General features: G+C 32.9%; 2 protein-coding genes across 2 annotated transcripts in view; both read left to right on the top strand.

The window, feature by feature from the left end:
- LOC132730188 (sacsin-like) overlaps positions 1 to 17,205 on the top strand; it is a 32,850-nt gene extending 15,645 nt beyond the window's left edge. Inside the window, exons 6-8 of the mRNA XM_060716048.1 lie at positions 81 to 11,182; positions 12,174 to 12,290; positions 12,593 to 17,205. Of these exons, the coding sequence (XP_060572031.1) occupies positions 81 to 11,182; positions 12,174 to 12,290; positions 12,593 to 12,757 (11,384 nt within the window). The 3' untranslated portion in view covers positions 12,758 to 17,205. The remainder of the gene's footprint in view (positions 1 to 80; positions 11,183 to 12,173; positions 12,291 to 12,592) is intronic.
- Positions 17,206 to 21,831: 4,626 nt separating this feature from the next.
- Positions 21,832 to 25,821, top strand: part of LOC132730146 (sacsin-like) — a 41,173-nt gene continuing 37,183 nt past the window's right edge. The window contains exon 1 of the mRNA XM_060716004.1: positions 21,832 to 22,486. The gene's annotated coding sequence lies outside the window, so the exon portion shown is untranslated. The remainder of the gene's footprint in view (positions 22,487 to 25,821) is intronic.

The raw sequence follows: 25,821 nt of genomic DNA, 5'->3' as shown, positions 1-25,821 counted from the left end.
TGATTAGAAGATTTTAAGAAATAAAGTAGTACAAAAGTGTCATTGAACTGGGTAAAATGATAATTTTCTTTAATTTTCAGGTGCTTCGCAAATTAAAGAAATGAACGCATCTACAATAATCTCGTTTTTAAAAGATATTCTGAAGACCGAATTAGGAGCGTCTACAACACTACGCCTAACTGGATCAAATAAATTAACCATTCAATGGTTGCATGATGTGTGGGAGTTCTTTATCATGAAAGGAAACATTTCAATCTCAACAGGTCTCTCAATTGTACCAGTACTGAAACAAGGATCCTGGAAAAGCCCTAAAGTCATCCATTTGGCAAAATTAACTGATCTCCTCCTTCTTAGATCAAAAGATGGTTTTCCAGAGGAAGTATACAGCTGCTTCCATTTACTTGGAGTAACCATATTAGAAAGTTTACCGCCTTGGATTCCACAAGATATCATACACCAGTACTGCCTTTCCCCTAGTCATAAAAATGTGATTTCACTTTTGTCTCGGATAAGTAAAGGGCAAACTGTTTATCAGAGTGTGACTGCTTTCAACAATTCTTGTTCATTGAATGAAAAAAGGGCGTTTATGAAAATGCTGGTAAAATGTCAGTTTGAAATGTCAGAAAATGTTAAACTCTTCACAAAGGAACTCAAGATATTTGAAGCTGTAAATTATATTGATGGGAAAAGAAAAGCAGCATCCTTAACGGAAACGCCTACATTTATAAATGGAAAGGAATCATTTCCAACGTCCGTAATGTTACCGTTTACATGCCTTCAAGTGAACGTATCATTGGAATCATTCGTTGCAAAGTTAGGCGGAAGAAAAATTTCTGTTGAATATATTGTTGAAGAGTACCTCAAAATTGCTAACCAAAGATTGGAAGAGAACAATAAAGAATTCAATTTGTTTATCAAGTATTTAATTACTAATTTCCATTATTTCAAGAACAGTTCAAAAATTGTGAGATTGGCAAAAAACCTGCGTTTCCTCAAAACAGGACCTAACTCCCGCTCATATATTGCCTCGGAGCTCTTTGACCCTTCTGAAAAAGTTATTGAAGATTTACTGTACGGAGAGTGCTTATTACCAGATTCTACGTATACAAAGGATACAGAAGCAGTTCATATTCTTAAAATACTTGGACTTAAAGGTATACAAGATATAGATTGCATGCTTCTTTACAGCGTGGCTACCACTTTGAACGATTTGAATAGAAAGTGTCAGAGAAAAAACAACAAAGATCTTCTTCGTAAAGCAAAAGCGTTTATGAATATCATCTCTAGGAAACCCTCTTTGCTAGAAGATGCCTGTCGAAACGGGTTTAGTTTAGGGGAATCTATCTATTCGTTTGCGTGTATTCCAGTTGAAAAGAGAGTGCCAGGATATCCTCCTTGTATTACATGGTTTAAGAGTAATGACACGCTTTGTAAACCCTCCGATGCAAAAGATATTAGTTTAAGCCTCCTTGTAGGAGGAATAATGCCAATTATTGAATGCACGTCAGAGCCATTTGCTGGGGTATTCGGGTGGAAAGATCCGCCAGCTATATCAAATATATTTGAGCAGCTTAAAATAGTTAGAAACTGCTATTCAGTGCACTACAGATCTGATGTAATGCCTATAATCAAAAGTATTTATGACCATCTTAGTAAACGTCAAGAAGAAGTACGAAAATTGAAAGATGATTTGGCTGTCGAATACATTATTTGGACAGGAGAAGACTTTGTTACCCCTGAAAGAGTTATAGTTGAAAAACAGAAAGCAGACATTGATTTGCACCCTCATTATTACTATCTTCCAGAAGAATACATGTGTATTCAGCATTTATTTATCTCGCTTGGTTGTCTACCGAAGCAAGACATATGTACATTGCAAAATACCATTAAATGTATCAATTCATGTAATGAAAAAGTAGAAAGCAAAGTAATTATGAATCGAGATAAGCGCATAGTAGTTGATATTTTAGAGAAAATTGCAAGTCTTGTTCTTGATGGGTTTGTTTCAGTTGGTGATCTTGAAATATTAATGATGGTACATGATACATGTTATCCAAGTGGTTTTACCCTCCGACCGGCGTCGGAATGTACGTATGATGATGATCCAACATTATTTTGCGTAGACAATGGGGATTCTTATCTCGTACATGAAATGATTCCAGTAAAGACTGCTACAGCTCTGGGAGTAAAGTCAATATCAAGGAAAGCGGCATTGGATGCAGAGGAACTTGGTGTTGAGAAATGGGGACAACAAGAACATTTGACGACTAGGATACATGCTTTGTTGAGGGATGGTTATACTGATGGATTATCAGTCCCAAAAGAGTTAATACAGAATGCAGATGATGCAGGTGCTACTACAGTGAGATTCCTTTACGATGAACGACAAAATCGAGAACTAAGAGAACGAGTTCTTTGTAAGGGCATGAAAGACTTTCAAGGGCCAGCATTATGGGTTTACAATGATGCAGTTTTTTCTGATGATGACTTAAAAAATATAACTAAGTTGAACGCGGCAACTAAACAAACTGATGTACAGAAAATAGGAAAGTTCGGGTTAGGATTTTGTTCTGTTTACAACCTTACAGACTTGCCAAGTTTTATCACTGGATCTAACATTGTTTTCTTTGACCCACATGAAAAATATCTCGGAAGTGTACGCGGAACGGGATTGAAATATACATTACCGAATGCAACATTAGTACTGAGACATAGTGACCAATTCAAACCATACAATGGTGTTTTTGGTTGCGAGATAGGTGATAAGGATTTCAAATCATACAACGGAACATTATTCAGACTTCCGCTTCGCACAGAAGAACAGGCAAGGGAGAGTAAAATTTACTCTGTGTCTTATACAAATGAAGAAATGATTAAACTTTTGCGAATGCTAATTCTAACAGCGGGAAATATGCTTTTATTTTCGCAAAATGTCACAACAATTGAAGTTTTTCATCTTGATGAAAAGTCAACAAACGCTTCAAAACCGGAACTGTTGTTCAACATTCATAAGAGTGTGTTCCAAATTGCACATTCCTTATTCAAACCACTGTCTGTGTCAGTTTTATCACGAATGATACAGATTAAAGCAAGAAATTTTATCGAAATGCATAAAACTGTTATCCATTATATAACAACGAAAAAATGCAAGGCTTTAATTGATAACCTTGCCAATATGGATGAAAATTTTGAAATAGTTTGGCTATTGTCATGGGCTAGAGGAAATAGCCGGTCATTGAAAATGTCGCAAAAATTGTTTTCTGAGGGTGCAGTTCCTCTTGCAGCTGTAGCTATTCCTTGTGCAGATCAAACAGACGGAACACCGATTGCAATACAAAATGTAGGAGCTGGCTTTTATTCAGAAGGTCATATATTTTGTTTTCTTCCACTTCCTATTAAAACAAAATTGCAATTTCATGTTAACGGTTGTTTTGCTGTGACTTCAGATAGACGTCAGCTTGTTACTATAACGGAGGATGATAAAAGCAGTAACAGAAATGATTGGAATAATGCTGTACAAGAAGATGCTTTGGTAATTGCATTCATCAAACTGCTTGAAAAACTTTCAGAGAAAGAGATGAATGTTAACAAGACTTACAAATATTACACACTTTGGCCATCAAACTGTTCCGATGTACTTCTACATTTTAAAGATGAATTTTACAAGCATATTGTTGCTAGCAAATGCAAAATATTTGAGGGAAATGGATCGTGGGTAAATTTCCATGATTCGGTATTTTTAGACCCAAAGTTTCGTCAGAAATCGTGCGGAGCCACAGCATTTGAGTTTCTAAAACACATCATCCCAAGAAAGGACAAAACAGTCATTGAAATGCCAGAATACATCTTTGAAAATATAAAGAAAAGTAACGTTGACAAAATTGAGTTGCTACGTTCTGCTGTTATTGGCGAGAAAGACTTTTTTCAGATATTTTTTAAAAATATCGATAATACGTTTTGGAAGAATCGATTTGAAGAGCGTAATAATATGATAACATTAGCTCTGAAGATACAAGACAAGCATATTGATAGCATCATGAAACAAATTGAATGTATTCCGACGTCACCACAACAAAGACTTCGTCGGCCGTCTGACCTTATTCATCCGTATGAATCACTTTCAAAACTATTCAGCGTGGCCGACGAAAGGTTTCCTTACGATATAACGATGTTCCGTAACGAGATTGCTCTAAAGAATCTGATAAGGCTTGGAATGAACTATAAAGTAATGCCCAATGCATTTCTGATTGATAGGTGTGTTTCTGTTACGACTTTAGCCCATGTTTGCTGCAGCTGTGCTCGTGAAAGGTGTACATCTGTGATAGATTATTTATCGAATGCTAAAGTTTTGACGTCGCTTTACAATGACTTGGAAGCATTACAGTTTGTCCAAAGCTCCTGTATCATGCCTGTTTTACAAAGGCCAAAGACTTGGACATTTTCATGGGGCGCTGATAAGACGACTAAAAATGATTTAGTACATTTATATGGAGCGAAACATTGTATAAATCACAAAGATGCTAAACCTTTACTACTAGGACAATCAGGAGAATTGGTGCGTCAGAGACTTTGTGATTATGTTGGAAGTGTTAAGTTTTTAGTAGATGAATCATTCTTCTCGATTGCAAAGGCAAGGCAAAATGATGTTCGGAGATTTTTGCAAATAATGAATGTTAAAGATCTAGACGATCTGGATCCTCGACTGTTAGTCGAGCAAATCTTGCTTATTGTTCGGGAATACAAAGACACATCTATTCAATTTGATGAATTTAAAAGAATACATAACAATGTATTTCAACATTTCAATAGTGTTATAAAGAGTGACCCAGAAAATGTACCTGAGTGTCTTATCGAATTACGTGATGTCCCTGTTATACCAATTGAAACTGTTCTAGTCAAGGCAGAAAATGTTGCATTGAATTTAAAGGAAGAGTGTGTACCTTCATTATATCGGCTCCCTGTTTTTGCAAACATAAAATGGATACATATTTGCAAGTACTTAGGTGTTAAAGACTACTTCGACATAAGTTTCATAATAAATGCTATCGACTCGTTAAAAGACAATTGGATAAACAATAGCAGCAATGTAGAGAAAATCCGTGTTTTGCTTGTCAATCTAAAGGAGAGCATAGAGATGTCCAAAACAGAGTACGATAGTCTCAATGAATATCATGACAGAATTTTAGCACCAGATACCTTATGTCAGCTCTGGCCTACATATGATTTAGCCGCTGAGAATATCGACTTTAGAACAAACACTGAAATAAAAATTCTTCATAGAGATATACCAATATCTCTTGGTGAATCATTAGGTGTAAAAACAAAAGAACTAAAATGTTTCGAATCAATGTCGATTGCTGTATCATTTGGTCAAAGGGAAAAGCTTGTTACCCGCATCAAGGGCCTTCTTAAGGCCTATCCCTGTGATGAGAGTATAATGAAAGAACTCCTACAGAATGCTGATGATGCTCGAGCGACAGAAATACATTTTGTAAAGGACTATCGTGAACATTCTACAAAGAGACTTTTCAGTAAATCATGTGCATCACTTCAAGGACCAGCGTTATGCGTGTTTAACAACAGCTACTTCACAAAAGAAGACTTTGAGGGTATTCATAATCTTGGTCAGGGAAGCAAAGGTGAAGATCCGACAAAAACTGGACAGTATGGAGTAGGATTTAACTCAGTTTACCATTTAACAGACACTCCATCGTTTATAACTAAATCTTCTGCCGGCGATAATAATGACTATCTAATTACGTTTGATCCGCTACTTTCCTGTTTACCTAAAGCAACAATTACCGAACCTGGCCAAATGTGCAAACTGTCGGATGTTCAAGCTAATTTTCCAGACCAATTACTCGGATTTTCACAGAACCAACTAATGAAAGGTGAAATGGGAACAATATTTCGATTCCCTCTGCGGCGTACTCCTTCAGATATACAGGGGGAGGTTATTGATACAGCAAAAATGGATTCAATTTTGAATAGGTTTAAAAAAGAAATAAATATATCAGTGCTTTTCCTGAAAAACGTCAGGAGTCTAAAAATATCTAAAATTAATACAAATGGTGAACTGATTGAGGAATATTCGGTTAATGTTGAAATTTCTGATGAATCAATGAAAGAAAAAGGAGCTTTCAACGATTATGTTCATACTGTGGTAAAGAAAAACATTAATAACAAGGAGAAAAATTTAGATGAAGATATCAGTAGAGTAATTTATCCAATGACGGTGAATGATAGCTTTGGAGGCAAGAACAAGTATTTGATAATCCAACAATTTGGTCATCAGGGTACAACCAGTAGAACTAAAGAAATGAAAGTCCCATTTTCAAATGGTGACCTTGGTCTGATACCAATCGGTGGTGTAGCATTACCTCTGAACAGTATTCTAAATGTGACTGATGCTAAAAAACAGAAAGCAGAAGTTGAAAAATCACCAGGCACTTCAACATTTGGAAATATATTTAAATGGATGCATTTCCTGAATACAAAATCTTCGGCAAATTCTCAATCTTTATTTCTCTCCAACGAAGTTAAAGATGCAGGTAAAGCCTTTTGTTTTCTACCGCTTCCTGTGGAAACAGGGTTACCTGTCCATGTAAATGGACACTTTGCACTAGATCACGAGTCCAGAAGGGACTTATGGAAGGATGGTTTTAGAATGGAATGGAATCGGTATATCTTAGAACATATAATTATTCCATCATGGATTTGTGGTATTCTTAAAATACAAAATGATGTAACAAAGATTCTAAAAACACAACATGCATGGTATAAAGTCAACGATGTTCTACAGAAATACCATATGTTCCTTCCACTACATGATAATTCGCCATCTAGGATTTGGAGAGATGTTATTTCACAATTTTATTTACAAATTGCTAACCAAAAGGTAGACCTCTTCCCATGCGTATTTGACTGTCAGAATGACAACTTTCAACAACAAGACACCTCTGGAAGTTCGAATAGATTTCAACTGACATGGACTCATGTCAGTTCTGAATCTGAATTGTACATGGGTGGGTATTTCAACGACATTTTCAATTATTTATCCAAATACTCAATCTCATCGGACACACAAAACAGAACTAATATGGTCGGGGAATTCCTAAAAAATATTGGTATGAAGTTGATTGAAACGCCAAATTCGATAATGAACGAAATGCAAATAGCTGGCGTAAAAGACATTCCTGTTTCCTCACCAAAAACAACAATATTGTTTTTAAACCGGACATGTTGTGATATAGGCCCGGTAAATGTTGACGTTACAGTCTCAAAGTTTAGAACAAAGCAAAATTTGCTGACTTTCGTCAAATTTATTTGCCAGGATGACTGTTTTGCAGACAAATTATCGGGTCTCCCTGTTCTGCTGACACAAGACAACAAATTAAGACGATTCAGTGAGGATCACAAAGTGTTTATTACCGATTTTGCTACACTTTTACCTAGATCATCATCTCATTTTATGAATCTTATGTTGATTCCGATATTTTCAAATGTTAAAATATTTGAATCGAATGTGGTCAAAAAATTTAGTTTCAATGATTTTACTACCATGCTTCCAGATACAATGCAGAAAAGTTTATACGCAGCTGGACTTGAAACACAATTGCAATCTGAAACAATAGATAATCCAAACGCTATTTCTCAGGAATGGTTATTTTTATTGTATGAATTTCTTTGCGATCAGTCGCGAAAAGAATTTAAAAATAATTCAATGGACGCACAAACAAAAATAGAAATTGATATGAAGAAATTCCTAACAAATTTAAGACAGTTAAATGATTGGAGTTTCTTGCCCTGTGTTCAACAAAAAACGCACCGCGCTCTAATTCCTATTCATAAGCTTCCATATCTGTTGCATTTAACTTACATTCAAAAACAGGAGAAAATTGGAAATGGACTTGGGAAGTTGAATCTGCCAACAATTGACTTGAGCGTATTCGATAAATCACGAAATGAAGCTATCATAAAATCGATTCTGAAACAGTGCGTACCTTCATTGGAATCGCCCTCTGATATACTTGACTGTTTGGTCTATCACAAAGAGAAAATACGAACCTTCAAAGAGCTAATAAAAGGAGAAAGTACAGAAATCTTAGCTTATTTCGGGAGAAAACATACTTTAATTTGTAAGGATAAAGATCCATATGTAGTTGCACAAAAACTAAGAGAGTTACCATTATTTTTAACGATGCAGGGCACCCTCACAAGCATCGACATCGGATACGACATAATTGTTATTCCAAGAGGAATGCCATTTGTAGGGGTTCAAGAATGGGCTGACAACTGTAGCATCACATTGCTTCAAGAAAACGATTTACTACATGAATTGTATGATTTTCTTCAACTACGTAAGGCAGATATAGAAATTGTTTACAATGAGATGGTCCTGCCTAATTTCACCGCAATGCCTAAGCAATATTGGATTAGTCATATTACATTTCTGCGTGATAGACTTAGTATGGATATACCGGAAAAACCTGTCCGTGCCCAAATAATACAGCAATTAACACTTATAGCGTTTATAAATGTTGATGGTACCATGAAGAGAGTCAACCAGTTGTATGACATTGAAAATGAAGTTTTTAGATGCATGAAAAGTCATAATGATTTCCCACCAGATAATTATCAAAGTGACCAATGGAGATATTTTTTTAAGCAACTTGGTTTAATCTGTGTAGTCACTGATGAAATGATGATCCAATTTGCAAGTAACATTGAATTTGAAAGTACTTTTCGCTCAAGCAGCGATTTATGTGAAAAGTCAAACACACTTCTTCAAACGTTCCTAACAAATAAAGGTAGGATATGGCAAACCGGAACCCTTTATAGAATTAAATCAATTAAATTTATCTTATCCCATTCTGTAGAGAAGCATAAACTAGATATATTTCCACAATTTAATGGTAACGGACAAATCATTTGCTTTGAAGAATCAGTGTCAAGTTTGCATTCAGATTTGTGCTGGACAAGCTGCTACATTTTGCCAAGCAATGTTTTCAATAAACTTGCTAAAAGTGTCAGACGCACCCTTCAAATTTATGAACAGCCAGAACTAAGCAAAGTTATTCTTCACTGTCAAAATATATGTGATGTGTTAAAACCACAATTGAGATCTTCTAGTTTATGTGGTGGAGAATTTATCAAAGATCAGATGACATGTTTTTATGAATATTTTGATAAACAAATCGGCAGTTTTGAAACGATACGATCAAGGCTGGAGAACAAACCTTTTGTTCATCTCCCAGAAGATAGAGATTTAGTTTTACTACGTGAGGTAATAACAAACTTACCTACTGATCTTGAGATTAAACCTTACTTGTACTCGGCTCCAAAGTATTATGGAAGATACCATGGTATGTTTGAGAAATTAGGAAGCAAGCAACATATTATGTTCTCCCATTATGCTTACGTTATGCAAAAGATAAAAGATCGATGTAAAGATTCTGAAATGAACCCAGCTGAAAGAAATATAGCAAGAAAAGCAATTAGGGAGTTATTGCAGCATAATCATGATAAAGACAATAGTATAAATGAAGTAAACTCTATATATCTTCCGAATGAGGATCTCATTTTGCAGAGATCAAACGAAATCGTTGTGTCGGATAATATATGGTTCCAAAACCGATTACAAGGACATGTCAGTATAAACCTGTTTGCAGGAAATCAGTTTCTTGATATAGAGGAAACTTCTGAAAAAATGAGAGACATGTTTACAAATTGGCCAGCTCACTTAAAACCTTTATTTTTAACAGATCTTTTTGAAGAAATTGTGTACCTACCAGATGACGCCAATCAATCATACTTGCGTAGCAGTAAAACTTTAGTGTTAGAAAACTTTTTCCATTCCCCTGAATTACTGTCTGCTTTAGGTGGCATATTAAATGTACAGTTTTCAATAAAAGGAGCTACATTTAATGATTCCTTAGTTATGGACGCTGGAAGTAAGTTACAGTCTGTCAAATGTTACGAAATTCCGTCGCTGAAAACTGTTCTGAGATATAATGATGAAGTCGTCAGCGGCTCCGACATAGCTATACCATATCATATAAAAGTAAATAAGAGTGTTATTCCACAGGAAATAACCTTTTTTGTTTCTAATGATGCTGAAGATGTAACAGACATCAGTCATATTTTAGATGGACTGATTAAATTAATTCGTATGTGTGTTGAGCAGCTTCGTTGGAGTTCGATGATCTATGTAATGCCACTCCTTCAAAATATAACAACCCCTGAAAAAATACCAGACCTGCTTCAAAGACTCAAGATTCAACCTCATTTTTTGGAGAACTTAAAAAGAAGAGACTATTTTCCTAAGCCGGGAACATATGTTGAGCCAAGATTTATCCCATTTCTTGAACAAGGAATCCAACCATTTGAAAGCTATGAATTCAACTGTGTTGCTATGGAAATTGACTACGCAAAGTTTGATTTTGATAGAGATGATCCAAATTATATATATGTTAAAATTTTGAATGAATGTCCAGCATCAAACTTGTTACTTGGTGATTTGGGAAGGATGTATACTGTCTTAACGGGCAATCCTGACATTTATTCAGAACAAGTACCAATATATCGTTTGTATAGGTTTGTCCGTAGAGAAGAAGATCCTGGACAAGAAATCCAACAGTTTGATGCTGAACCAATCAATTCAAAACCTTTTGATGAACATTGTCGTTTTATCAGGCAACAATTAATAGAAGCATGGAAATTACCACCGGCTGACCGAAAACGTGTTATAAGAAGGCTTCTTTTTAAGTGGCATCCAGATAAAAATCCAGAGCAAAGAGATTATAGTAAAAGGGTGTTCCAATATATACAAGTAGTGATAAGCCGTCTTGAAAATGGAGAATATTTAACGGATGATGCAGAAAATGAAATGACAAGAGGGCCATCTGAATTTGCACCATCAACATCCAGGTATTATAGCAATTTGAATGAAAGTGCCAGAGCGTATGCACGTGCCTATCATGACAATTATGACGATTACTGTTGTTCTTACAACACGGGTCGTTTTTCCCATTCTGTGTCACAGCAAGTAGTAAGACCTGATGTTGCCGAAGCTGAAAGATGGTTACGGCAGGCAAAAAACGATTTTAGAGCAGCTCAAGCTATGCTGCAAATTGCAGACGGTGTTGAAGGTTTTAATTGGATTTGTTACCTATGTCACCAGGTGAGCAACTTTCTTGTATTCTTTATAAAAATCACATGAGGTAAAAACATGTGGATGTTTCCAAGATGATTTTAATTATCTATTATCTTGGTTATCAAATAAAGGGAAAGAAAACTTAGTTTTGTTTCTCTCATTTGTCGCTAAGATATTTTTTGTTTAGATTCGCTGAAATTAAATTGATTTACTTATTACGTAGGAAAGTTTGACCTTAAAACGCTTGTTATCAGTTGTTAAAGTTGAAGCTAAGTATCCTGTGTTTTTGATTTTATTCAGTTAAATTTCATAGTCTTTTTCATGTCACCATATTAAGCAAGGTGAAAATAATTATTCATTCAACAGAAATTGTTCTAAATACGTATGTAGAATATGTATCCTAGTAAAGTAACGATTTAATATTCTAACATGTTTCACACTAAATTTTCTTATCAAACAGATAGGACAGTCAAGTGCATGTATTACACGACATATGCACGGCATAAACACGAATGCTTACACTTCATATGACGTCATATATATTAAGTCAATAAAGCAAATGACTTCTGGAATATTACTTCTACGCTCACTTTAGTTTTTAACATATTTTTATCAATTCGCATTTTTATTAGCATGTAAGAATTGAAATACATATGACTCTTTCTTGCATTGTTGTATAAAAATGCACGGCTTATCGTTCAAGTGCTTTGTAATTTATCACACAAGCCTATCAACCGAAGTGAGTATATTCTTGCACATTTGAACTCGAACTGTGCATTTTTCTACCACAATGCACTTAAATTGATTTATATTTCCTAAATATGCCACTAGTATATAGCCACAGACATACAAAAGTGTTGTTTCATAAGATTTGACTTTTATTCATTTTTTAGCATTTTTCTATTGATTTATAATACCACGTTTTTACTCACAATGGACATTTTTAAGATAAAACCATGATGTCTCCATTTCTCAGACATATTAAGCATCAGGGAAATCTTTTCTTTTACTGTTTAAGTCGTGTGAAAAAGCTCTTAAATCGGCAAGATATTTCAAGGACGCCAACAATGTTCCAAGAAGAAGTTACAGTCATCGTCTTACTTTTTTAATGAGTGAACCCGCAATGCTTGAACAGGTTTGCTTTTCTATTTGTTTGTTTGTTCAGTGTTATGAAAAAATATATATTCGATATTATGATTAATTACTCATCATTCGGAGAAAAAAAAAGGAAGAAAAATAAAACATATTTTTATTGGGAAAAATAGAGTATAACTACATGTATAATCAATGATTTTGAAAGGTGGGAGGCAAAGCGTGAAACAATGAAAACTTTTTAATTTCTATATAACAATTATATATGTACATTCGGAATCATGATATACAAAATAGCAATCAAAGTATTGAAAAAAATTGTTTCGATTTTACACACAAATATAGGCTCAGTTGCTGGAATCACGACTTGGTGATCACGCTAGACTACGATATCCAGATACTGTCAGTCGTCCTCGAATACCATCGGACATCTTTCAAAGAGAGGATGCTGAATTTTCTATTGAAGTAGCTTGTAAAATGATTACCATTGTAGAAGAATATATATCGTGATGTGTGTAACCTGATGAGGCAAGCTAATTTGATGACTGTGAAGAATAGTTTCGTATCATACATAGTTTGTGCATTGAACATTTCTGCTTATATTGTAATGAATATGTTATCTTAGCGCTGAAAACGTATAACCATATTTCTCATTTTTATTATCAGTTTTGTAAATACTTGAAATTCATAATTCACTATTGTTTATATATGCTGAATCAGTCGCATTTGATATAATGTTGTAAAAACTGTGCTTTTGAGTAAGTGAATATTGATCAGAGTATTATATGCGTGTAGGTTTACCTTAATATTTAACAAATGTGTATATACATATGTGTTTTTATTTTACTGTATTACTAAATCCCAAAATGCACACGGATCCTTTCTAAGGAGTCAGATTTATCACAATTGTCCGTTTAACATAATAATTGGTGATTTATTAGATTTTGAATGTTTTTATTTTATTTTATATTTTTTGTTTTATTGTTTTATATTTTTTTTTTAATGCTGTGACAAATCTAGTTAAAAAATATTATTATCATCTGTCACAGATACCTTTTTACAAGTGTTGTAAATACATGTACAAGTATTTTGATGTTTAATTTGTTTTATTCAACCAGTATCAACACATTAGACTAAGTATAAACAAATATTAAAACAATTATGTTTTGATGTTTTGATCTTTCTGTTTAGTATATAATATTTTACTGCTGTTTTGTTTCACATTATATACAATCATGTGAAATAAAATTTTGTCGTCTATTTGTAAATAGAACAAGTTATCAATACATTTTTGCTTTTGTGCATATACCTTCGAAAGGGAAGTAAGTTGTTGTGTATGAGGATAGCATTTGTTATTGTTTTGAAAAGGATGTTAGCATCTTTTTATTATTTTTAGTATGTATGATTAATTCGCTTAATGTGTAATTAAGTATAAGCATCTTAACTGTTTTGATATATGTATATTTTCGACAAAACGAAGTATTTTGAAATATGTCGTATACATGTCATGTTTATTTCATGTTTAAGATTAATGAATAACTCGTAGTCATTTATATTGTGTATAAATTTTATGTAAATAAAGTTGCATAATTAAATATATGTTTGACGAATGTAGCAAAACCTCACCTGTAGAATTGTGTTTATTACACATAGAAAGAAAGGAATATACATGTATAATTATCTTTATTGATACTTAGTTTGGTGATTCTTTAAATATTTTATTTGCAACTGCATTGTTATTATATAAGATTATAAATCATGGACATATACTTCTGAAGATAACCAGCCTTTTACATCTTTCTTTCATGTTTTAGTTCTGTATATTTGGATCAGATGAGCATAATAGGAACAAAGTTTCTTACCATCGTTTAAGTATCATTCATTTTGAAACTCCCTTTAAATCTTAATATTTGCTTAGTAAGTAAGTTTTTGTGTAGACTTAAGGTAATTTTTATTTCTAAAAAAGATGTATGTGATGTTTTCATGTTATAAGTATAAGTAGTTTTTTTCAGTGTTTGATTATATCAGTGCTTCAGTAAATCATACATATTTGTTAAATGTATGTGTATATATTTACTATAGTGATCATTTATTATTAGCCTGTTTTTATTCGCAATGATTTTATCTTAATTTGCATCGGTGCGCGTGTGTTGATTCCTTAAGTGAAATGATTTTATATTTATTTTAATTATCGTGTTTAATTTATAATTAGGTATGTAAATAATTTCAACATATTTCACAACATTATCATTATATTTTTTTTTCTCGAATTTTGTTAACTATGTAATATTTTGGATTTCTCGAATTGTGTAAACTGTGTATGTAAAACATTGGATTTCTCGAAATTGTGTTTACTGTGTCTTTAATATTTTATATTTCTCGAATTTTGTTAACTGTGTCGATATTTTGGATTTCTCGAATTTGTTCACAATGTCTAGCTGTAATATTTTGGATTTCTCGAATTTTGTTTACCTTATTGTGTCTGTAATATTTTGGATTTCTGTACTCAAATGTTTGCACAGAGCGCTTTAATTTGATTGTAAATATTCATACTGTACATAGAAACTTTTTAATTGTTTGTCTGAGTACAGTTTAGGTCTTTGTATGTTTAAATGTAGACGTAAACATATTACGGGAGAAAACATAGCGACGCCTATATAAATCCAGAATAAACGGTAAGATACCAAAAAATGATAGAATAAAACATATTACAAATATCTACTTAAAGTTGTTGTTCCTTTCTGAGGCGAAATTGCTGATTTGTCTGAGTTCATGTAAGTTGAGCTAGAAATAGCTTTATCGTATAACGTATAATCCAAAACGGCAAGAAGGCGGCGATCATATCTACATGTAAACCTAAGAAGATCTGAACATAGTCAGATTGCAACTTTTTGTGTTTTACATGCATTTTTTATAGAAGTGATAACATAATGTTTGTAGATCACAAACATTGAAAGTAAATATATCTGAACATTATCAAATACTTATATTATGTATAGGCTATTTACCTGTGTGTGTGACTGAATCAATATATGAATGAACCACTTAATTTTTTCTCTACTGAGTAAAACAGAATAGTTGTCATGTACACTAGCTAAAACTTCAATACGACGCAATTATCACTTTAATGTAGCAAATGTTTTTGTATGACATGAGAGTTTTTAAATTGTAATATAGAAACATTGTCCATATAAATACTTCTTAAGTGTTGTTTTTTAAGTGTTATTAATATGTGGTTTAACTTTATTGTTGTTAATTATTACATAGTATTAACACACAATGACCATTAATGTACATAAAGTTTGTTTTATGTTCTTCACTTGATTCAAATTAATTCAGATTATATTTATCATAATGTTACTTTAAATGTCTTAGTATATATCTGTAAAACATGCATGTATTTAAAATATATGAGCACCAACTTGTAAAAAGAGCACTTCATTTCTGCAGGCATAGATTCCTATTCACGTTTACTAGAATTCTTTAGTATATTTAAATCTTTTTATATCATTTTGCTGAGATGTTTGCACGTATTAACGCTGCTATATTATTAAAATTCATTGTAAGAAAAAGAAAAAACAATATGTTCAATTCTCAACAATTTAACTAGGCCTGATTACAGTCGTCTTTAAAGTGAAATGGTATTTCATGCAAGGCATATAATATAGTAAACAATTATGTTTATAGAGTTAAGTACCAGACATAACAACGAACCACTAAAGAATTATATATAGATGTTGTTGGTAAGTGTGAGATGCATGGTCTGATAAAACATAGTTATGTAGACCAGACCACTTTAATGTTATCATGATATACATGTAGCAAAACTTATATATGTCTATAATGTGATACTTACCTTGAAAGAACTGCACGTTTTTAGGGTCAATTCATGGTATAGTGTATGATATCATGCAAAAATGATAAGGATTTATAATTTCTTTATGGCCTTGTAAATTCCACCTTTTTATGTATTATTTGTTTGCAATTATTCACAATTTGTCAATCACATAAATGTACTTTTATACAATACATACATGTTCATAGCTGAAGAACGTTGTTACATCAAGTTGTATCTTGATACATTTAACAATGTGTTTATTCAAATAATACTTTGTTGAAGTGGAATAAATACAATTAAATTGATCAGTTATTTAAAAAAACTATAGGGATAAACTTCTGTTAGAAAATAACAAAAGGCGTGCCCTAAATTAAATATATACTTGTAACATCAGTGTGAAGATGCTTAAAGAAACACCATGAAGACAGTGTAGAGATCTTTGTAAAGCTACCTTAATATCAACAAAGGTACAAAATTTACAAATAACTTATATCATAGGGATGTACTTTTGTTACAAAATAACAAAAGGTGTGCCTTATATATACTTAATAACAAACATTGAAGAAAATATAATACATACGTGTTTATTTTTCCTGTGAATTTTGCGCTTATCTTCTTTATCAAAATACTGGAATCATAGGGATGTACTTTTGTTAATAATAAGAAAAGGTGTGCCTTGTGTAGATATTTAACAATAACGAAAATATGATACTTGACTGTTAAGGTTGTATATATTCAAATCGTAAGGATGAACTTTTGTTTGGAAAAAGCAAAAGGTGTGCCTTATTAATTTACAATCAAATTACAGTAAGGAAAATAATTAATATATTTATTATCTTAACCATTTTATTTTATTTATTTATTGTTGTTAGAAATATTGAAATAGTAGGGATGAACTTTTGTTTTGTAGAAGCAAAAGGTGTGCCCTACATAACGTTTTGAAACTTAATTACAAAATCAAAAAGGTTTGTTATTATATATGTAACTTGATTATCTTTTTACTGCTGAATATATCGTAGGGATGTACTTTTGTTTAATTATAACAAAAGGTGTGCCTTATATTTTGATTAGAAACTTAACTACGAGAAAATAAACAATAAATAATCGCTTTTCAACTTGATATATTATTGTTTTTATTCTTTCTATGTTCCGTAAAGAATACCCAATCTTCCTTAAGCCTTTGTTGGACGTGAATCTAGACCTAAGTGTTACCCCTTCGGCAGCATAACCGACTAAGCTACCCACTGCAAATTATTATATAGAGACCCTTGCATATTCATTTCTTGTATAAAGTTCAGATTGCAAAGAAAATTACAATTTGACCCTGACTGTCTCCAGTACAAATAATGAACTTTATTTTGGTTATCAACAATATTTTCCCATGTTCCTTCTTAAAAACCAGTTTTGAAATTTAAAAATATACCAGTGCAAATCATCGTAATGTTAGAATTATTATGTGTGTGTTTGCTTGCGTACGTATTTGTGTATTTGATCAAAAAAGTATAAACCTTGTGTTCGGTCCATAACTTCTGCATCCATGATGGAATTTCCAAATAAGTACACATTATCACACTATATGGAGACGAGGTGTGACGTGAAATGCATAGGTCCCTACCACAGGACGTGGTTAAGTTCAAAGCAGATGTTCTCACCAATTAATAACTTCAGCATGTATTGTGAGATTTTAATTAGTACAAAATACTACCATAAGTAGACGATGTTTTTCATTCAAAACTCAGACCTTTGGCTTCAAGGTCAATGTCACAGCAGGGGGATTAAACTTGTCAAAGAGTTCGCGTCCGGACCATTGCTTTGGTATGCATGATGGAGAAATAAACTGGTAAATTTGATCACCACAAGAAGATATTTTGTTTGCAAGGCTCAACAATCAAGACTGCAGCAAATGATGTAACTTAGCATTATGCCAAAAAGTCATAAGTGCAAATGGATTTTGTGTCTTGTCAATTTGGCATATGTCTTTACCACAGTCAGACGATGCGTTGCCTGAAAACCACTGTTTCCACATTCAAGGTCAAGGGCTACATTGAGGTCAAATATCAAATCGTATTTAGCTTCAACATGTAATTTGTTTAAATAAAAATTTCATCAGAGAAAATTCATTAGAGATTTTAACACTTTTGTTTTCGTCATCAAAATGGACTCTTAACAAAACGCAACACTTTTTCTGATCAAAGCTGAACAAACTGTAAGAAAGACATTTCTAGATATCGCCACGTCGATTCGTTGTATGGTCTCGTATCTTTAGGATTTAAAAGTATATTAAAGGTCGCCGATCCGGAAAAAAAAGATGTCCCAAACGGAACACCTTATCATGCTTGTTTATATTTTCTACGTAACCCATAAATTAATATCCAACTTATGAAAAGAATTTTAAAGTTGCATTCAAAAGAAGAAAGTGGGGAAAAAGGGACACTTTCCCCTAAAATTCTAACAAGGAGTGTATATTAATATTTTATACCATCACAGTAAGGAAGTGCTACTTCAAATCAATTATACAATATACAATCAGTCATCAAAATTTATGATAATAGATGATAATAGATATGACAGTAAAGAGACAAATTTTGTGTAAATTAAATTTATGTGATTTGGCTTTGTGTTCATACTTTGAACTTGAAAATTTGATATATATATATTTACAGTCCAGTGATTATATACAACAATTTCATAATTACATATTACTATACATCTGAAGTCGCCTATTTAATACTATATCACAAAGAACACACAATCATTGAATATTTTCTTATTTATTTTATATTTTACTTGTCATTGAATATTTCCCCAGTTTATTTTAAAACAAAACAGTCATTCCATTTAAGACCATGTCAAGGATTTATGTCTTGTCAAAATTAATGATTTCACAGTATTCATGAATACTATTTGATGCTTTATTTGCTATTAATTGTAAATGTGTTATCATCCTCAATGCTGGCAAATACTCGAGAGATGTTTTGCAATTATTTTACAATTTTATCTTCTTAATTTAAAAAAGCTCAGATATTTGCATAACTGCTCCAAGTCATAAGACGATAGACATAGCCTATTACAGTAAACTCCGCTTATAACGAACTCACTGGGACATTCAAAACCTGTTCCTTATATCCGGAGTTCCTTGTAAGCATATAGCGAATTAGTTCGTTGTATCAGGAGTTTTTATAGCGAACAGATTTACATATAACGAACGATTGTTTACCATTGTCCGCCATTTTTGAAGAGAATTTGATTAAGAAATAGAAATTTTAGTCATTTATTTATATTTTAGACACACTACCCGAGAGCGTACTTTTTGGAATTTGATTGCTATTTCAGTTTTAGTTTTACTCCTTATCTCAATTTCACATAAAATATAATATTTAGTTTCTAAACTATTTTCGTTTTCTTTCCATGATTGAGAATAAACAAGATTTTCGATTTTTCCTTCCTTTTATATTGAATATCTTCTATTATAATTTAAGGGTGACTTTACTAATGTAAGATATAGATTTCTTTTCATTTAAACCAAGCGTACTTTGCAGTTTGCAATGGATCATGCTTGCAAGCATGCATGATTTTGTTGAAAACCGATTATAAATTATTATAATTATTTTACTCGAGCAAAACTATTGAAGAAAATAAATAAATAACCGTTTTATCTTGGTGAAAAGAGCTCATGCTAAAAATATCCAAAATAGAAAACTATACAAATTCATTTGAATAGATGTATTGAAGTACATACAACGATAAACGGTACATTCGCCCGAGTTTTAATCCGTGCGAATGAAAACGAAAGTTGAAAATGCGGGATCTATTTACGGATAGCCAATATTTTGGAGTTCGTTATAAAAGTGTAATTTTCTGTACTATTAACTAAATTGGGACTTAGAAATGAGTTCCTTATAAGCGATAATTCCTTATAACCGTGTTCGCTATAACCATATATTTTTATATTAAATGAAGAAGGCCAAAATTCGGGCCAAAATAAATTGTTCCCTATAACCGGAAGTTCGCCATAACCGTGTTCGCTATAAGTGAAGTTTACTGTAAATGCAATACAGTTCTTAATTAAATCACAGTTTCTATCTGACCGTAATTCCGTGCTTAGAATAAGGAAGAGAAGTCCTTTAAGAATTAAGTTTTTAATTGTCTCTTGAAAATTTCTACATATTTGATTTGTCTACGGTTTCGATGAAGTTTATCCCACAATTTTGGGCCTCTTGTACTAGACCTTCTATTTATCTGAGAAAGTCTTACATGTATTTCTATGAAATGGAAGTATATAACATCCAACAGCTGACTGCGAGGATCTAAAAGAGCCTTTGGATGTTTGAGGAGTCAACAGATTAATTAAGTAATATATTCACTTCTTTGTTATCATTTTGTTAAAGGTCCGTTCCATTTTTATAGACTAGTCGTAATAGCTGATTAATTATTATAATCAGTTCATAAGTATCAATTCCTATTGAATCAGCACAAGTACTTCTTAAGTACTTAATCAGTCATGCTTATTTTCCATCATAACTTACTGTTTTAGGACAAAGTCATTTAAAAGATTTTGAAATAAAACAGATCGTATTAAAGGGGCTTAATGGGTCTTTAAATATTTCAATCTAGACTTAAATGCATACACATTGGGAACATAAACTCTCTAATCATTATCTAAATAGGTACTTTGGAATAATTTTTATGCTTGCACCTGTGGACGCCATTTGAATGTTTTCGCTGCTTGATACAAAATTAAACATCGCCGTATAATAAAATCAGTTTATGTTAGTTTATGTAAGTTTATATCCTTTTTACATTTTAAATTTTACCTTAAAAGTAAAAACACCCGACGATGACGGCTAAACCGGGTAAAGCACTGATTTTTTTACTCTTCCATTTTTTTTACATTTTAAGTCATTTCGGGTACGCATACTCGTATTCTGTTTGGATCGAAATATGTCGACGTATATATAACGATAGCCAGATAATATAAATAACGATAGCCAGATAATATAAATAACGATAGCCAGATGACTTGATATTTTAACTGCTGTCTATTGATTACACGTGAAAATATGAAACTATGTATTATTTCAAAGTATAGCGCTACGTGTATAAAACGCAAATGTCAAAATACTCGACGTATATGCAGGGCCGTTCAATACCATTTTTACGGAGTCTCAAAAGCGGCACGGGTATGTGATAAATTATAATTTTGCAAGTTAGTAACCAATCGGAACTTCCTCGGCTATTATCTATAATAATCTCAGAAACAATACGGAATGAAAATAGTTATACCACGTGGTTTCAGGTGTAAACATGAAGAGAGAATGTAAAACGAATGTACATATAATTGACATCCAAAGGAAAATTAAGTCTGTTTCGGTACAATTACGATTGAAAATATGTCTGACATCCATTTTTTATATAAATATGCCCACTGATATACAATTTTAAGCAAATGTGACTAAATGTCAAAAGGTTGGCATTTTGTACTTTCGGTTTCGATAATAATAAATATACAAATAATGTATTGTATGAATTCACTTATTATAGATGGGCATTTACTTGATATATTGGAAATAAACTTGTCAACAACTCTCAGCATTAAATTAAAATTACTATTTGTTTACATGTCTAGTTTCTAAGCGTAGATACCTTATCCGTTCTGTGTATTCATACTATTGTGTTCGAGGTCATTATCCGAAGACTGACGGAAAGGGCCGAAAAGTTGCGATTGGTTCATTGGATGATCGTGGCGTTAATATCTCTCTTTTTTTCTTTTTTTTGTTGGATTATAAACAAAAAATCTTGGCAGGTTATATAAACGTTTATAATACTGCACGCTTGTAACGTCATTTTTCATTGGATAATCGTGACGTTTATAAAGTTTTATATACATGGCTGCTGTCGATTCATCCAGAAATCTTACTTTTCTCTCTAAAAATGATGCTTGCTGTATTATAAATTCGTTATAAAGATTGTTGACAGGTATATAACCTGTCAACGATCTTTATATCTAATAATATAAACGGGTGTGAGCAGCATAACCCTCGCCTGGCGGTTCGGTTATATTTGCAAATAACCGTTCGATAATCTTTATAAAGGGTGTTGTTTGATGATCAATTGGAGGTTATTTTATTATAATTTTATCCTTTTTTGCAAATTAAATAAGCCGAATGGTTGTGCAAATTCATTACCAACTTTTCTTTCTTTCAAAATTTATTTTAGTATTTCTTATCGATCTAAATTGGCCTGGTTGTCTGCCATGAATACGTAAATTATGGCCTCTTCATTTTCAGAAAATTGCATGTACTAGATTAATCATTCATTTGTTTACTGGTTGCTGTTGTAAACAATATTCATTTGTTTACTGGTTGCAGTTGTAAACTATATAAAGGATTTTTATATTACAGGTAAATCTGAATTTTTCTTCAAATTTCTTTAACTTTATTTCAAATTACTTAAATGTAGAATAGTGTTAATTGCCAATCTGTGACATTATACAAAGAAGTTTATGTTTGAAACGGTTGACTATTTAATGGCGATTGAGTAATATTCGATAATCATAAATGCTAGTGACAAAATATATAACCGCCTTAAATATCAAAAGACTACGCCAATTCTTTTATATATTTGAACAGTACAGATATTTCCAAAAGATATTTATAGATAAATTAATAGATAAAGATGTGGGTCACTGGGTTAATTATTGATCACTCAGGTGACGTATATTAAAGGATTAAAACAAATGTCACATAAAGTTATTTAGATTTTACTTAACAACTGCCCGCTTACTCTTGGATGGGTATAAATATTGAGTCGATAAAAATGTCATGGAAAATTACACGAGTCGTCGTAAGCGAACACAATCCTACCATTAAATTTTGCGAGCAAAACCCCATATATCATTAAATTAAACTTCACAATTTTGAACTTTCAATATCTAAACATATATACAACAAATCTGTAACATAATATGAATAAGGCAAAGCCTCAAAGCGAGCTCATTGACATCATTTATAATTATTATAAATTTGTATACATTTCACATTAATGATTTAACTATGTAACTGCTATTTCATGTTTTATATTATATGATATCTAGATTGAATCCAAACTTTAAACTTAATTACATAAAACGGCAACAGACATATCATTTTTTTGTTTCTTTTATCGAAAGTTTATGGTGAGTCATTAGTGTATCAAGTTGAAACTTCATTGACCCGTGAATAGATCTTTAAAATTAAAAAGAGGTACATTGCTTAAGAATAATATCTCCTTTTCGTAATTTTTGAGCAATTGCCCTAATTTTTATGACTACATTTTGTCCAGAACATAACTCGAGAAGTATTAACTTAAAGCATTAAAGCATTGTATGTAATAAGATCTCATTAAGGAGTGCAGTGCAAACATGTCAAATTAACTCCTCCCTCCATTCTAAGCTTCATTGGGTGTTGTTGTTATGACCTTGTTGGCGTCGATAAAACTAACTACACTTTCAAATGAGACACTAAGACAATTTTGGCATTCGGCGTTGTCTTTTTTCAACGGTATGCAAAATCAACTAACCGTTCACGTCAAACTTATAAGGCAAGTTCACCTTTCTAATTATGCTTTCGTTTATGGTCATTAACTTCAATACTAACAAGAAGTATCTTTTAAAAGATACTCGACTGAGGTAAAACTGCTTTTACTTACATAGGTAGTCTTAATATCTAGACTGCAAGACCGATCGATTTTACAATCTGGTATTACATAGATGTCGACCATCGTCTATATAATAAAACGCCCTCAAGCGCACATTTTGTTTGGTTTTTGCATAGGTTATTTCGGAGTTTTCTCATAGCATTAATCTTTAGATCCGGGAAACACTACAAGATATGTTCGTAATTCAAATGTCGTGTTTCCGTAAGTGTACCAAGCTGCGGTCTGACCTACATCCCGGCAAAACCCTGGCAGAGCCCCGGTAGACGTCCGGGGTGATCCGGGAACGACCGGTAACAGCCGGGGTACATCCGTAACTCTGCCAGCAACGTCCGGGATGATTCGGGAACATCCAGCATTCGACCCTAGATGGAATAAAATATCTAATATCACCGGGGTCGTCCAGGGTGATTCGGGAGGGTATAGCTTTGCCGGCTTCACTCTTAGCTCTGCCGGAAACGACCGGAATTACACCGTAGCACCGTAGCTCTGCCGGCACAAACCGGGGATGATCCAGGGTATGACATAGCCTGTACAGCTACGGTAGAGCCCCGGTTAATGCCGGCAGAGCCCCGGGAAATGCCGGCAGTGCCCCGGTGAATGCCGACAGAGCCCCTGAGGATGACGATAGAGCTACGATTGATCCTTTAAAATCATTTTTGATCATTTAAAAAGAATCACGGCAATTTACGATGATTGCACTTGTTTCCCTTCTGTCCAGTCTTGCATAAGGATAATTCAGAAATCTTAATATTAAAATAGGATAAAATATCATTTAAAATTGTCACAAATGTATTAAATAAAAATTATGTTTGAGCGTCTTTATTTTCGCGCATTTTCAATCCACCGGGGTTCTACTGGGACTCTGCGAAGATCGCCCGGCGGAAATCGCCCTGGGCTCCGCCGGGGTTCTGTTTGGATCGACCGGGGCTCTGCCTGGGTCAACCTGGGCTCTGCCGGCGTCATCCGGGAACGTTAGCTTCACCTGGGTTCTGCCTGGTTGGTCCGGACGCATCCTGTGTGTTAGTTGGGAATTACCGTAGTGCTGCCGTGGTAAGTGTGACCGCAACAATAATTTCCGGATCGTCCCGGATCATCCCAGTAACTTACCGGGGTGGTCCTGGGCTCTGCCGGGAGTAAGTTAGACCGCAGCTTTACATACTTACACTCACGTATCCATGCTTTATTATAATATGCAAAAATATATCACGATTTTGAAATTTATATCAATTAAACACATCAATAATCATATGATATTTCATTAACACTGATCATAGTCTAATGAATGTACCATAAAAGCTTGGATTTTTTATTTGGTGTCTTTTGAATAGAAATATTTAAAACCAATCTAGAAAATTGTGTCAACATAACTCGGCTAATGTTCTGGTACATGTAATATAATATTCAATTAGGTTTTCAATCTAATTTCTTATAGGTTGTGAGAAAAGTCGGAGTGGGAGCATTCAGAGGCAAACACTTATTCAATTTTCAGGCCTAAACCAGCCAATAAATTTATAAATTTTTTTTACAATTACCTCAAGAACTGTTACCATTATTTGGTGCGCTACATTATATTTTGATACTCTTACTATTTCTTATAGATCTAATAAAATCGTATGTTTCCTATTTTTTTCTACAAAAATGGTACGAGTTGGAGCATTTAGCAGGTGCGCGATAACGCAGTATTCTTTTGTTGAATAAACAATCTACTAGAGAATTAATGAAAATTTAAAAGCAGTGTAAAATGTTTATTAGGAGCTTGATATTGACCTTAAATGTCTGAAATATACTTGATTTTTGCTATTATTTGATATAAAAAGCTATAACGTATTTTAATAGTGAAATATTATAATTTTTCCTCCCTTCAGCTGCCCACAGAAATCACTGCTACCCAAAACTATTTATTACCAAACAAAAGAAATCGTTTTTACTAAACATGGTAGCAGAGTCTGTCAATGAGAATCACAACACATGATTTTGCAATGTAGATCTAGATCTACCAAATGGGAAATGTGTTGAATAAAATTTTAAAATTTTTGTTCTA

The sequence above is a fragment of the Ruditapes philippinarum genome, unplaced genomic scaffold (assembly GCF_026571515.1).
Source record: "Ruditapes philippinarum isolate M1 unplaced genomic scaffold, ASM2657151v2 ctg1513_1_1_1_1, whole genome shotgun sequence".
Classification (NCBI taxonomy): Eukaryota; Metazoa; Mollusca; class Bivalvia; order Venerida; family Veneridae; genus Ruditapes; species Ruditapes philippinarum.
Note: the sequence above shows the minus strand (reverse complement) of the source record. Positions and strands in the feature narration are given on the sequence as shown.